Source organism: Myotis lucifugus, unplaced genomic scaffold, assembly GCF_000147115.1.
Source record: "Myotis lucifugus unplaced genomic scaffold, Myoluc2.0 scaffold_70, whole genome shotgun sequence".
Lineage (NCBI taxonomy): Eukaryota > Metazoa > Chordata > Mammalia > Chiroptera > Vespertilionidae > Myotis > Myotis lucifugus.
In genome coordinates this window covers 2,875,921-2,891,403 of record NW_005871118.1, presented here as the reverse complement: position 1 = coordinate 2,891,403, position 15,483 = coordinate 2,875,921, and the positions used below count along the sequence as shown (strand labels likewise).

At 42.5% G+C, this 15,483-nt stretch overlaps 1 protein-coding gene across 4 annotated transcripts in view; it reads left to right on the top strand.

Annotated features, from left to right (window-relative positions):
* The window catches only part of KCNAB1 (potassium voltage-gated channel subfamily A member regulatory beta subunit 1), a 309,666-nt gene that overhangs the window by 212,780 nt on the left and 81,403 nt on the right, over window positions 1-15,483 (top strand). For all 4 annotated transcript variants that reach the window (XM_023755165.1, XM_023755164.1, XM_006090325.3 and 1 more), the window contains exon 2: window positions 7,173-7,216. In XM_023755165.1, coding sequence (XP_023610933.1) covers window positions 7,173-7,216 — 44 coding nt within the window. The remainder of the gene's footprint in view (window positions 1-7,172; window positions 7,217-15,483) is intronic.

Below are 15,483 nucleotides of genomic sequence, written 5' to 3'. Positions count from 1 at the left end.
TTCATCTGCATCCAAGATTCTTCATGCACAGACCCCTCTAGCAATTCATTGAAGCCTACAGACTATTCAGAAAAAGAGCTTTTAAATACACAACAAAATACACAGGAGTCCATTCAATTGAAATACAGTTCAAAGTATTTATAATCAAATTTGCAACCCCATAAGACATGCACTTGTTGTTAATATATAAAATAATAAGCTCTGGGAGCAAGTAGAATACCATGGTTTCCAAATGGTAATGAGGCTGAATGGTGAGTGCTAATAACTTTCTGATCTCTGAAGCAACTGGGACAGAAAACTACCTGTAATTGATTGGTAGCAAAATCATGGGTAATGTAAATACTTCTTGCCTATGGTCATACTTGAAGAAATGCTAAATTTTAGTTAAGTTGGTGAAAAATAAAAATGTATTTTTTTCTATCCCAAGTTCATGACCTGCCCCCGTCTCCCAAAATTATATACCCTGGAGTTAAAGGTTCTAGATTCTTCTGATTTAAGACTTAGTTATTGATTTCCAGCTATTATGATGCTTTGGATACTTGAGATAGAAAAAGCAGAATCAATAACTAGACCTGGACAAGTATTTCTACAGAACTCACAAGTTTGGATAACCCCACCCACACAGCATCATGTCCCATCTCCATTTCCCCTTCCTGGTGACTCCGGGAAAGAACTATTCTAAATTCCTCAAACCCACATGACTTCTCTAAACTTTGCCAAAAAATTGCCACCTTCTCCTTTGCTTCCCTTATCTATCTTTATCTCCTAGTTCCCACTTTTCTAATGATTCCAGCAAAATGACTCACAGTGCGAATTTCATAGATTTAGGACTGTTGCAAAGTCTAAGACTCACAGTGTGCATTTCATAGATTTAAGACTGTTGCGAAGTCTAAGCACGAATCCACAAACTAAAAGGATCATGAGATCGGGGTTGTGGGCCTCCTACCAGCTTCAGTACCTGAATTCAATGTTTGAGATACTACTTTTCGTAGGAAATAAGAAAGGGCAAAAGCAAGGAGCACTTATTGAACACTGAAATGTGCTGGGACTGGTGCTGCATTTATATTTTCTCAATCTCAAAAATAAATGTGGGCTATTAATATTTCCATTTATGAATGAGTAAAGAGGCTTACAAAGGCTAAGTAACCTGCGCAAGGTCACACACAAGCATCGTTTCTGTACCTCCGCTCTCCTCAGTCAACCCAGCTGCACTCCCATCCACAGCACCACTGAAGTGACTGCTACAGAAGTCGACAGCAGTCCCATGCTGCTGAACAGTAAGGGCACTTCTCTGCCCTCCCAGTACTGGACCTCTCCATCCTTTTGAAACCATCTCCACCTTGGCTTCTACACTGACACTTTCCTGGTGTCCTTCTGCATCTCTACCACTCCTTCCTTTGCAGCTGCCTGCTGCCACCTAAGATGTTGGAGCTCCTCAAGGCTAGGTTCGTGACCTTCTTCTCCAACTGAACACGGTCTCCTTTGGCATTTGACCCAAGCCCATGGCACTTGTTACCCTAGATACCTAGAAATGCCTCTCCCCACTCTGAGTTCCAGGCACCTAGCTAGAATATTAATGCATGTTTGCCCGCATGCCCAAAGATGAGTCAAAAACCTGTTTCTCAAATGAACCCTAATCTAGTGAAATGTACCGCTCTTCACCCAGCTGCCCAAGTCAAAAATCTGAGAATGACCCATTACTCCATCTTCTCTGTCAGCCTCATTTTCAAACAAACACAAAGTCTTATAGATTTTAATGGGTCAGAATATCTGGAATCTTCCCCATTCTCCTATGTCCACTAAATCCGATTTTAGAGTATCATTATTTCTCATCAGGATTTCCAAAGCAACCTCCTACCTCCTCTTCTTGTATCCCTTTAACCTATTTTTGCTGTGTGTTTTTTCCCCAGTAGTTTTCCATTACTTCTTCATAGTAAGACCAAAATTGGTAGCATAAACTAATCAGTAAGGCCCTGTTTGATGCACTTCCTGTCACTCCCCCAGATTCATTTGGAGTCACTCTGCACTCTACTCTTCCACTGCCCTATACTCTTTCACTTTTTCAATTACTCATGCTTCTTCCAAACTCTGAGACTTTGCACATGCTGTTTGCTCAGCTCATCATGCTGATCCCTACTCCTTTCATTAAGTAACCTCCTACTCCTTCATTGGTTCTCAGATTACATGCTACTAGAGAAGCTTTTTATAATCATCCAGCCAATGTCAGCTTCCCCGACATCCCAATTTTACACTTAGGGCTCACTGTCCTTTTAATTAGGATTATAATCAAATAACAAACTCACTATGTAACGTCATGTCATTTCCCTTTCTTTGGTGTAAGCTCCATGAGAGCAGCAACTATCTGCTACTTAGCCCACTCCAATACCCTAATACAGGGCTTTGTATATGGTTGAAACTTGGTACATCTCTACTGAAATAATTAATTATGTGGAAGTCTCTTTTTTGCCATACTTCTCCAGACTTTTCTAGAATGTTACAGATCAACAGGTGATTTTATATGTTCAAAAAAATAAGAATTTACATTTCTTGGAATTCACAACTGACACATGACTTAAACCTATAACTCAAAGAATCGTGTTGCTACTTCAATAGAAGTTAAGAAATAAAGTTCCATTGTGCTATTTGTCAGTGCCTGTCATCAAAATGCTTGGCTTTTTGGTTTCCAAATGAGTCATTATTCACTTATCAACGGTGATAAATGGTGCCTTCATAAGAAAGCATATTACAGTTTGAAATCACCTTCATGGCCATCAAAATGTATGTTCTTAGGCAACCATCAAAAGCAGCTGACTAACAAATGAATATTCCTTGTGCTCTGGATTTGTAAGGAAAGGTTAAATGTACATTTCTTGTTTTTTAAAAATTTTCTATACCTCAGATTTGACTAGTAACTTCCAGATGAGGCGCCCCATGACAGCAGAGTGTGAGTGAGAGGGATAGAAAGGTGTTTAAATAGAGTGAGACAGCAGATGATGTAATGATCTGAGCACATGAAAGCAGGTCAAATCGAAACTTATTTCTGCCAGCCTGGCATGGCCACCGGAACCCCTTACATGGGCTTTTAGTTGTCCCTGTTGTGTCAACCTTAAATAAAATGCAAGGTGCCTATTTTACCTAGCTACACTTCTTTCTCGAGCCACTTACAACTCTGAATAATGTCTAAAATGCAAGTACTTAGAAGCAATCAATTTAAAACAACACATTCGGGCTGCTAATCTTCTGCTGTTAGAATCTGTGATTTGTAAAGGAATGGCGAGCATACGAATGGCTTGCGATGCTGTGCCTAAGAGATGCTTTATTTCAGTTCTCAATGCTCCATTATTGCCTTAAAATCAAAGAGAGCCTGATGGATGCTCCACAAAACAACACCAGGAATTATAGTTAATGCCTCTGCCATTGTCCTAAAATAAATTCAGCCAAGTATTCACTGACTAAGTGATAGTCCTGGCTTGAGAAAGAAAGGAGAAATACCACCGCTGAGTTCTCAGAAGCGATATCCCTTCTCCAGGTAACTCTTCCCTGAAGTTTTGATTTAAGACTGAGGATTTCCAAAATTTGACTCACAAAGCTCAGTGTCCCATGCCCCCACACTGATGTCATCCATTTCTAATATTAGCAGCAGAGCAGCTCAGGTTCACCTGGGAAAGAGGAGCTTTTATTTTGAGTTAAACAGGAACAGATACTAAAAATGAACACGCTGAGGCTTCCTTCTGGTCTATCTGACACGGATAAAATAGTTAACCCCATGCACTGAAACTAGTATTTTCAATCAAATGAGAAAGGAATTCAATTGAGCTGGAAATTTGATGTGCATTTTTATGCAGACTCAATTGTGCAAATGCTGAGGAATTAAGAAATAAAATGAAAACCTATAAAGCTATTTGTTGTGCAGTGTCACACCAAGATCATCAAGTGTTCACAAAAACTCCATATGGGTAAGATAATGAAGGTTCCCGGGCATCTGTTATAGCCCAGCATGATGTGTAAACTTGGCCATTATGGCCACACAAACTTGGCCACACAAACAAGTTTTGGGATGATATATGTTGTACTCATTAGCTCAAATGCATCCAGTATGTGCATCCTATTGTCCAGCAGAGCTTAAGTAGATCAGCATAGCTGGACAATTGCCACATCTCCAGTTAGTACTGCACAGACCTAAACCCAGGCAGGAGGATGCAGATGCGCCATTTGGAATTGTGGAAATGGTGTTGGAATTCCATGCCATGAATTGGAGGGAGCTAATTCCTCCTACCCTGTCCATCTGCATCGTCATGTGTTGAGACTGCTTTATGAGATAAGAGTCTCACAAAGATACGCAGCCCTGGACAAACTCGGGGCAATGGACTAAGAGGTATGGCTTGTACACAGAAAATGCCTTTCATTTTAAAAACAACCACCTGAACATGGTAACCATTCCCTCTAGAGCAGTGGTTCTCAACCTTCTGGCCCTTTAAATACAGTTCCTCATGTTGTGACCCACCCATAAAATTATTTTCGTTGTTACTTCATAACTGTAATGTTGCTACTGTTATGAATCATAATGTAAATATCTGATATGCAGGATGGTCTTAGGCGACCTCTGTGAAAGGGTCGTTCGACCGCCAAAGGGGTCGCGACCCACAGGTTGAGAACCGCTGCTCTAGAGGGTGAAGATATTTTTAAAAGAGTTAAAGGGTTAAAGGAAATAAAAACATCGTGGCTCAGTGCAGAACCTATCACCACTCACCTGAACTTTTCTTACGGTGCAAAATCTGCTAAGACTTTCATTCCAGAAAAGCTGGCCTGGGAGTTTAAGCAGCCGTGGCAAAAAATGGGCCACGTTTAGTACTTGCTACTTTGCAGTTTGTTTTTGCTGACGATTCTCAACTTTCTCAATTTGGTCCTCCAAACCCATAGCAGAGTGATCATTATCTTCCTAAGTCACTGTCATAGGGCAGGTCTCCCCACCTTCGGTGCCCAGTGACATAACCTTGCCCTATTTGAGTTTGTGATAAAAATGTCGTGCTCTGCATAATTTTCTGTACCACGTCCCTCCTTCCTGTTGTTCTCAGAATCATTGAATGATCTTAAAACAAAATAAAAATCCTTACCTAGATTCCCCCCCCCACATGACATGCACATAGGTATGCAAATACAAGCCTGAGATAGTAGTCTCCTTCCCGTGTACCCCCAAAGACCCTGGGCCTGCTTTCTCCCTATATCCCCATGACCTGGACATTACCTGGAATATGCCCACCTCTCCATAAATCTTTGCTGACTCATCAGTGTAAAATAAGTCTGCCTGGAAGACTCTTAACCACATTTATGTATATGCTTTTGTTGTTGTCTTTTTTTATTCTCCCCACTATATAGCTTTTGCTCTTAATTCCCATTCTTAAAATCAGTAGACTTTTAGACTAAAAGAAAGATCTTCTGGTTGCACAGCCTGTAGTTTTCTGAGAAACTACTAAAAGAATAATATTTTTTGATGTACAAGTGTAATTCAAAAATAAATAAAATAGATAAAATAACAATTTCTTATACAAATTATTTTCATGGAGAGGTCTGATTATTTTTCTCTTAGTACAGTAATTCAAAATATTTTTCACACCCCCCTTTATGCAAGAATTTCCTTCCAGGTGGACATATCCAGTTCGTACTGGAAAATTCAGCACTATGCCTGTGAAGGGTGAGCAGAGGCAGAAAGCACCAAAACTAATTGTGGCTTGCTGTTGTTTACTGTACAGCACTTTAGCAGACGTTGTCATGTTACAGGCCCATAACAGTGATGCTGGATGAATGACATAGTCTTAATATCCCATTCTGCTAATGAAGAACTTAACCCCGTAGGAAGGAAGTGACTTTTCCAAGATCACATAGCTAGATGGGGAAATGGAATAGAAACCAGGGTCTTTCAACTCTGCAATACAATGCACTTTGGACTCTGCTATCAAATTAAATGTGTTGCTTAGGTGATTTTATAAACAATAATAACAAGTAGAGGAAAGAAAGTGATGGAAAAACGAGAGCACAGAGTACTAACTCTGATCCAGGGAGGACCTGGAGGAGCTGAGCGGTGCTGCCGTTGGATAAGCTTGTGGGTGCTGTTTTGTTTGGGGTGGGGAGGGAACGTGTTCTCATAAGGGCATCTGATCAGAATATAAGGGATGTGGGTACTTGAATATCAGGGGCATCACTTTGTAAATTATATGATTGTCTAAACACTATGTTGTATACCTGAAACTGATAACAAAATAATACTGAATATAAACTGTAATTGGAAAATGAAATTTAAACAACAAAAAGGAATGCAATTTTCTGCCAAGTTTCAATTATTTAAGCTTCACCTCCTCACATTGGACCCCTACAAAATTCTATGAGGCATCCTCTCTCTGAGAATTTGGTTTCTGCTCTGACAGCAGTTAGATGATGGGTTCGGTCTGGGACTCCCTGGACACGTCTTCCAATAAAGACTAGAGTCCCTGCTTAGAGAGTGGAAATATATTTCCTTTCCATGGTACATTTTCAGGGTTGAAAAGCAAAGGTGTTAATGAAGGGGAAAAATAACAATTTAAAAAAGCACTGTCTTGCCTACTTGTACCAATTTTATGTAGCACTTTATAAAAAAATAATATAATTTAGTTTAAGTAGCCTGAAGGATTTTGTATTTGTTCTTTTAATAATCTCCATCCATTAGTGATAATACTCTGCTTTAGAGATTAGGTTGTCAGTGACTCAGCCAACAAATATATGTTAAGGGTCCACTGGCATCAGGCTCTACTGATGAATAACGAATAAATAATGAATGGCTGGTTGGTTAATGAATAAGATATAGATCTTGTCCTCAAGGAACTCAGATTTTAGAATGAGAGAGAAAGACAATTTGTAAGCAAATTAATAAAAACTATCATTCGGGGCTGAAAAGCTGTGTTTGCTGGGGACATTTGTTCTTGTGCTGAGCCTGGGCACCTTCTGAGCCCCTAGTGCCCAAATGGAGATGAACAAGAGGGTCTGGTCTCCCCAAGGCCACAGCCTGTGCCTGGGGCTCTGCCTCTACCACAACTCTAGTCAAGCACCTTGTCATCAAAGTGAGATAGAATCTTCATGGTTAAATGTACACAGTGCCCCTGAGGAAACAATGACCACATGTTGCTTTGTTTTTGTTCCAGGAATCTTGGAAAATCAGGACTCAGAGTTTCTTGCTTGGGTCTTGGTAAGTACTCACGGTATCATGTAGGGTGGGCTGGGAGTGGAATATTGGGGTAGATACTAGAAAGTGATTGGAGTACAAGTCAGGACCCCATCTAAGGTGAGAAGGGACTGTGTGACCAGCCTTGTCCCATTCCTCCTTCTGATCCTTTCCTGCCCAACACAGCCCTCTGTCTCTCAGACCCAAGAAGCCATGGTGTCCATGATGCCTTATGGGGGGCCCGTCCAACAGAAAGAAATCTGATACTAATGCTCACCTAGAAGAAGACTCAAGTGTTAATTCCAATTAGCAAATGGGAAGGACCTCATAGTGTTTATGTGCTCAACTTACCTGCAGCTTATCTGAACTTTTTCTATCCTTATTTTCTCTTTGCCTAATTTCTTCATGGATTTTTCTGTATTGTTATGTATTTTAGATTTTAGATACTTTTATAATCTATCTTAAATACTGTGAGGTCAAAGTGATATACATGTGAAAGCTCAGAGGAAGATTTCTTGATTCCTATTGAATGGAAGTGTGGAGACCAGGGAAGGGATGATAATGAATAAATAAAAGATAGTGGCAACTAATTCTGCCTCCTTTCACTGTATTTCAAAGATATTAAGGTGATTGAGGCCTAAGTTTTTCTGATTCTTCTGATGATCTGATTTGGAACCTAAGGGTGGACTTTGTTCACTATAAGTCTAAGGGAACTTGACATTTGCTTAATTTATAGCTCAGATCTTGTTACCTTTCACTTCTATTTGAAAGGAGACTCGCTATCAGGGATCATCTAACCTTAGTTTTATGAGAATGTGCTTAATGGTAAATAATTATTCACTATCCATTATTGAAAGAAACTCCCTATAAATACAAATTATGAAATATGGTAATTTAAGAAAATACAAATTAAGAACTATAGTAAAATATCATTGACCAATTATCTCATAGAGTCCGTTTCTAGGGCAGAAAATAATTTAGTCAAAAGTACATAGAAAATTCCACCAAAGGCCCTTAAGACTAAAAAATTGCAGGTGTCCATGAAGTGCTTCATGTAAATGAATGTCTAGAGGACAGAGAGCAGTGTTTTAAAACCCCATGTGTGTGAGTGTGTGTGTGGGGGGGGGGGGCGGGGAGGCGGTGAGCTTTGGAACAGATGATGCAGGAGCAGAAGTCCTGACTTGAGCTTCGAGCTTCTCTGAGAGTCTGAACACTTGTGATAAGACACTGCGTGAAAAACAGGAGGAAACGAGGAAATTCAGGGGCTGACTGGCTTCATTCAGAACAGGTTAACAAAGCTTGACAGCTTGAATAAGCATTCTTTAAGAACTGCTCTGAGCTACCTCTGTAAGCCAGAGGAGACAAAAAAATTCAGAGAAAGGAAGAATGCACCTGCCTTAGATAATTAGTCAGGCTCTGCAGACTCCAGCTGTCCAATCCAGGGGAAGCCGGGCTTACTGCTGTGGACTTGGGATGTCAGCAGAATCACAGCCCATGTTCAGCTGAGGCTTTGGAAATTAAGCATCATAGTTCCAAGTAATCACACAATTATATTGGAATACTCTAAAGGCCACAGTTTAAGCTTACAATTCTGACTTTCTTCTCTATCAGAGGACAGGAAGGGAACGTCTAGCTCTGATAAGCTTTCTTTCAATGAACTAGGAGCATGTGCAAATGAGAGCAGGCAGGTAAAGTAACTCGAGGATGAACTGAAAATACATCTGAAGGAACAAACTCTGCCAGTAAGAGAAATGGGTAAAAAGAATTAAATGGCCAAACCCACCTGTGGGTTGCTGTGGCTGGCCTGGTTTATAGATACACTGATGGGAAGGAGTAAATCCACCAAAGAGTGACTGAAAATAACCCCAATCTAGTGGGAGGTGGGATCATCTTCTCAGAGAGGAAGAATAGAATTATGTACTCATTCATTCATTCATTCATTCTGAGAAAACATGTAGGAAACCAGGCATTGTGCTGGTTAGGGGGGATACCAAGATGAAAGCAGCAAGGCCCCTGCTTCAGATTGCTCCCAGGGTAGTAGGATCAGGCATGCAAACACAGACAGTGCATCTGACAATGCTGTAGTGGAGAGTCTGGGATGAATCGAGAACAGGGAATTTAGGACAGCTGCTCAGGGAAGGTGCTACAGAGCTGAGACTTGAAGGGAGTTATCAAGCTGAGGAGGAGGTGGAAAAGGGGGCGAATAATTCAAGATAGAGGGAGCAATGCAAGCAAGTATCAGAGCAGGTGGTACCTGGGGAAACACTAGAATATTATGAGTGCACGGTGCTCAGGAACCTTAAGGCCTGGAAGGGAAGCTGGGCCTGATGGAGAGAGCCCTTGTTTGCCTTGCTAAGGCATTCAGCTCTTGTCTTTCAAGTTCCTCCAAGTCCTAGGGCCCCAAGGTCTTGGAGGAACAGAGACAGACAAGGCTTCTCCTCTCTCCACCCTCCTCCTTCCATTGCCACAGCCTCCATCAAAGTGGCTCCTTTTTAAAAATGTAAACTAACTTTTTTAAATGTAAATTTTTAATGTAATAAATTATAAATGACCATTTTTAGAGCAAAACTGAACAAAAAGTACCGAAAGTTCCCCTTCTCCCACATACACATAGCTTCCTCCTCTATCAACATCCCACACCAGAGTGGTTGGTACATTGGTTACCATTTTACATTGACACATCATTAGCACCTAAAGATTGTAGTTTACATTAGTTATATGTATAACTCTTGGTGTTGTACTATGGGTTTGGTAAATGTATAGTGATATGTCCACCATTATATTATCATACAAAATATTTCCTGCCCTAAAAACCCACTGTGCTCTGCCTATTCATCTCTCCCTTCCTCCTAAACTCTGGCAACCACTGATCCATTTACTGTCTTCATAGTTTTGCATTTCGCAGAATGTCTGGTAGTTGGAATCGTACAGTAGGTGGCCTTTACATATTGGCTTCTTTCACTTAGTAATATGCATTTAAGTTTCCTCCATATCCTTTCATGGCTTAATAGCTCATTTCTTTTTAGTGCTTCACTTTCCATTTTGAACTGAGGCTTTGAAAATTAAGCATCATAGTTCCAGGTAATCACACAATTTTGAAGGGGGGTGGGGAAGCATCCTTCTGCCAAACAAAAGTTTAAAACTCTGCTCTAGCCTGTGAAAAACCACTCCAAAACTTGGATCAGGAGTAGGATGTGATCAAATGTATCAGAATTGTTTTCTGGCAGCGATATAAAGGCTACATTAGAGGGGGAAGGGTTGAGACTGGAGACAAGGCAGACAATGAGGCAGTGATATTAAAGGTGGACCAGAGATGATTATTCAGGAGGAAGAATAAATAGAACCCGGTGACCTCAGGATGCAGAATGAGGAGTCTCCCTGAGCAGGGAAGGATGCTTGGGTTCCTGGATTGGGCATGTGGTGGATGAGCTGAAACCTCAGGAAGAAGGCCAGGAGGGGGCAGTGAGAGGAGGGAGGATTCAGTGAAGTGGGAGCTTTGCTGGGGAGTGGTGACCAGAGAGCCTGTGACCTGCCCCGGATATCCAGAGAGAGCTGGGAATAAAGACCTGGAAACTTCTAACAGTGATGAACTCAAGGATGTCCTTAAGGCCACCTGCATATTCAGAGGGTTGAGATATTTGCCCAGGTTTAGGACACCTGCCTGTGGAGTTTGCCACATGGCCTGCTCCCTGAGAGCAGAGACGGCCTCTGCATTTCCTACACTCCTATTGTACCTTTAGCAGATCACAGTACCTGGAAAGTAGTAGGTGCTCAAAAATATTTATTGAATGAATATCTGCATAGATGGATCAGTTGCTACAGAATGACAAAAAAAGTGCACTGTGTAATAGTGAAGATCCAGCAGTGGTCAGAAAACATGAACTGCTGAGGTCCAGCCAACCCAGTTCTTTGGTTTTCTTCAGCAGCACTTTAGTGCAGAAACAGAGAAGGCCACGTGAAGGGAGGTGGGGAGAGGAGATAGGGGTCAGCCCAGCAATGAGAATTTCCCCCAAAGTAGGTCATAGACCAAGGGACTATCATTCCATGGAGTCCAGGCTGGGTCAGCTCAGAGCCTTCTCAGCAGGGCTCTCACTCCTGTCATTACAAAGAGGCATCTGCCTATATTCTGAGTTGCTCCACATAGTCTCTCATGAAGAGAAGGAGGCCCATCTGATTCATTCCATGGGAGGTGACACACCACTGTGGGCAGCTACTCCTATAGGTGCTTGAAAGGGGCTGAATTTACCCTGCACCACTCACTCTCAGATGTGTGTGCTTCCCTCCAGATAAAATGCTCACAAGAAAAAGGTCATGTGATGATTAATTTTATGTATCAACTTGACTGGGCCATGGTGTGCCTGGATATTTGGTCAAATGTTATTCTAGGTGTGTCCTGAGGGTGTTTTGGGATGAGATTAATATTTGGGTGAGTGGATTGAGTAAAGTAGCCCTCCCCAGTGTGGGTGGGTGGTCCTCATTCAATCAGTGGAAGGCACGAATGCCTAGTACAAAAAGGGGGACCCTTCCTCCAAAAAGAGGGGACTCCTCCTGCATGACTCCTTTGAGCTGTAATGTCAGACTTGTCTGGCTTTTGGAATTGAACTGAAATATCCTCTCTTATCCGGCCTTGAGCCTACTTGCTTTTGTACTAGAATTTATACCATCAGCTCTGCATGGACTGAATCTACTACAGCTTACAGATGGCAGATTTTGGGACTTCTCAACCTTCATAACCATCTTAGCCAATTTCTTATAATAAATCTCTTTGTATATGTACATGCATATTTAAATATCATATATATTTATATAAATACATTTGTATGTTTTATAATATACTAGAGGCCCGGTGCACAAAGTTTATGCATGGGGGGGGAGGAGGTGGGGATCCCTCAGCCTGACCTGCACCCTCTCCAATCCGGGAGCCCTCAGGGAATGTCCTACTGACAGCTTAGGCCCTCTCCCCGTGGTTCTCTGCTCTCTGCGGGGCCTGCCTGCTCCACACCATGGCGACGGGCAAGCAGGCCCTGCTGGGCGCTGCCTGCAGACTGCGCTTGCCTGCTCACGGATCGCCACGGCGACCCGCCATGCCCGGCGACCTGCCAGCAGGCCCTGCTGGGCGCTTGCCTGCTCTGGGTTGCCACGCAATGCCTGCTGGGCTCACTTTGCCGGGTGATGCCGCCAGCGTCCTGCCCCGGCTGCTATGGGCACCGCCATCTTTGTCACGGAATGATGGTTAATTTGCATATTACTCTTTTATTAGATAGGATTATATATTATAATTATATAGAAATGTCTGAATATATCAATAAGGAATTATATAAAAATTATAAGTTTCTATGGAGAACCCTAACTAATAAAATCAGTTTGCTAGTTTTTAAAAACATCACACAGGCATATGTGCCAAGCTGACAGGTACTTCTAGGAGTGCTGTAGTATATAGGAATATAGGGAGAGCTCAGATAAGGGGATATGTGGTCATGTACTCATTTGAGCGTATATTGAACCTCAGGTAGAATGCCATCATCCCAAAAGGAATTCTGTGCTGTTCACTGATCAGGAAGGACACTTTATGCAGTCCTACAAGACCGGGTTGGGTCTGGATATAAGCAATGAAGAAGAGAAGGAACACTCCATGCCTTTGGGGCCCTGTTTTACACAAACCTCCAGGCTGTGATTCCTAGGTAGTGCAACTGACTCCATGAATATGTAACACCTTGGAGAACCCACACTGAACCTCTCAAGAGATGTTTCTTCTCCATTCTGGCTGCATATTGGCATTACCTGTGGTACTTTTAAACATGCAAATGACTAGTCTCCACCCAGCCTGGGGGCAAGTGTTTTTAAATGGCTGCACTGATGATTCTGAGGCAGCAGCAGGGTTGGAACCCATTGCCCTTACCAGATGGAAGCAGATGGAGACAGGTGTGAGCTGGTATCTGGTGAGCTAGGTGCCAGCAGCTATGATTTCTGTCCACTCAGTAGCTGTTGTCCTCAGTCCCAGACCCTGGATCTGGCCCGAGTCATTTCCACCTGAGCTGCAGCCTCCATGAGGAAAATCTGCCCAGGGTTGGCTGGGAGCTCTCTGGAGCTGAAGTCCAGGGAAGGTTCCTGGGGCAGGCAGATCCAGCTCAATCCTCTTCCATTCAGCACCTGCCACCTGGGCTCATCCTGCCTTATTCCCTTCCCTAACCAAGGGAACCTTCTAGATAAAAAGCAGGGAACCATGAAAATAAGCTGGTGGCTTCTTTCTAATGTGCAGAATGTACTCGTGGCTCATCTCCTTCTGTTTCAGAGATGCTGTCACTGCACTAAATATTTTGACAACAGGAGAACGTGACTTTAAATATTTAACATGGATGGTATTCTTTTTGTGACACTCTTCATGATTGTCATTCTTATTACTAAGGCCAATGCAAACTGGGCACCTCACCTATCATTCTAACAACGTAACAACAACAATAGTATTTATAAAGTGCCTCTGAGACTCTCGAGAAACAATTTAAAAAGTGCAGTTTCTTCCCTCAGAGAATTTACCGATTTTTCTGCATAGCACAGAGTGAACTATCTGAAGACCAAAATACCCACAGAATTTAAATGGTGCATGAATATTAAACATGTAATGGGAGAGTTTTAGGCTTGTCACTTTTCCTGGAACGTCTACCTTGAGTAAATGCCATGGTGCATACACATTAAAAATGAATCGGCATTTGTGTTTTTACAAAATAGTTTCAAAATGTGGCTTCTTCATTTTTTTATACCTTCACGGATAAAATCCTTCTTAAGAATTGCTGACAACCTGGCAGCCTTTGCTGTCCCTCATGGAGTGTATTAGATACAGGGGGTGAGGTCACGGCAGCCTGAGGTTCATGGTCAGAGTCGGGGCTCGGGGAAGAACTTGAGAGGAAAAAGCAGAGGAAGCTACAACAACCCCAGTGTGTGGGCTCACACACCCACCCTTCCTGGCCCTCGGTGTAGTGGTAAAGGGACGAATAGCCCTCTAATGCTAACCTGGGATTCAAAAATGAAACAAACGGTTGCAAAAACGTTTCATCGAATACGGGGGCGACAAGGTCCTCCGTAGACCCAGAGGTGGGCAACTTGCCAGAACTGATAACAATTTAGAAACATGGCCTCACAGTTATGAGAGTGAAAATTAGTCCTCGAAGTCACCACCCCCTTTACAGATGAGAAAAACAGAGGCAGGAAGAGGAGAAAAGTCGCAGCCAGTGGTAGAGACAGCAGAGCCCCAGCCCCTGACCCCTCCACCAGCTACTTGGTTCCTGCCGCCCATCACCTCCAGCTTCCAAGTCCCCATAGTCACTGTCATCATCTGCGGCTCTTCCCTTCCTCAGCCTCCTCTTCCCAGGCTGGATTAGATCCTTGGGCTAAGTGTCCCCAGAGGACACCCTGCACTTATGTTTGCTGGGGATAACTCTTTAATCAGACTTATTTCCTGCTGGGTTATCAGCTCGGCACACATGCCTATGCCCATGCCCATTTATGAAATGAATGACTGACTGAATGAATGAATCACAATGTGACCAGTGCTCTGAGAGAAATTTGAGATGCTATGGGAACACATACAAAGGCTGCCTAGGTTTGAGTGGGGGAGGCCATGGAAGGCTTCCTGAATGAAAAAACATCTGAGCTGATTACTAAAAGGGTCAGAAGGAGCTACTTCAAAGAGTAAACAAGCAAAAAAATCAGTTTAGCAACATCATGATAGAGGTAGAGAGACAGAGAGGCAGAGGTAAAAGACAGAAATAACACAGATCATGAAGTGGCCACCTTTTCTGGGGAGCAGGGTGGGAGCTTCTGGAGATCACAGGATTTTGAAGGATGCATAGGAATTTGCCAGGCTGATGAGAGAAAGAAAGACACAGGCAGTTCTTTTTGCTGAATTTTCCTAATCTCTCCTCACTCAGATCCAGGCTTGCTTGTTGCTTTCCTGACCATCCAAGTCCAGCTAGAGGCTTTCTATTAGTTCCCATCTGTCATCTCTTACTAGTATGTAGCCCTTGGGGCTGTGTACTATAATTGTTTGAACATTTATCCATCCTCCCTGCTAGACTGGGAGCTCCATTATCGTCATCTGCCATTTTGACCCTACCATCTGGCATGACTCTGGGGGAATGATGGGGGCTCAATAAATATTTTCTAAATGAATTGATACATACATTTTAGGAAGGAAAGCATGAAGTCTAGACTAGCATGGCCTAGAGAAGGAACTGCCTGGGAAATAAAATGATTAAAGAGGGTTTAGAAAGATTATGAAGAGCATTGAGGCCAGG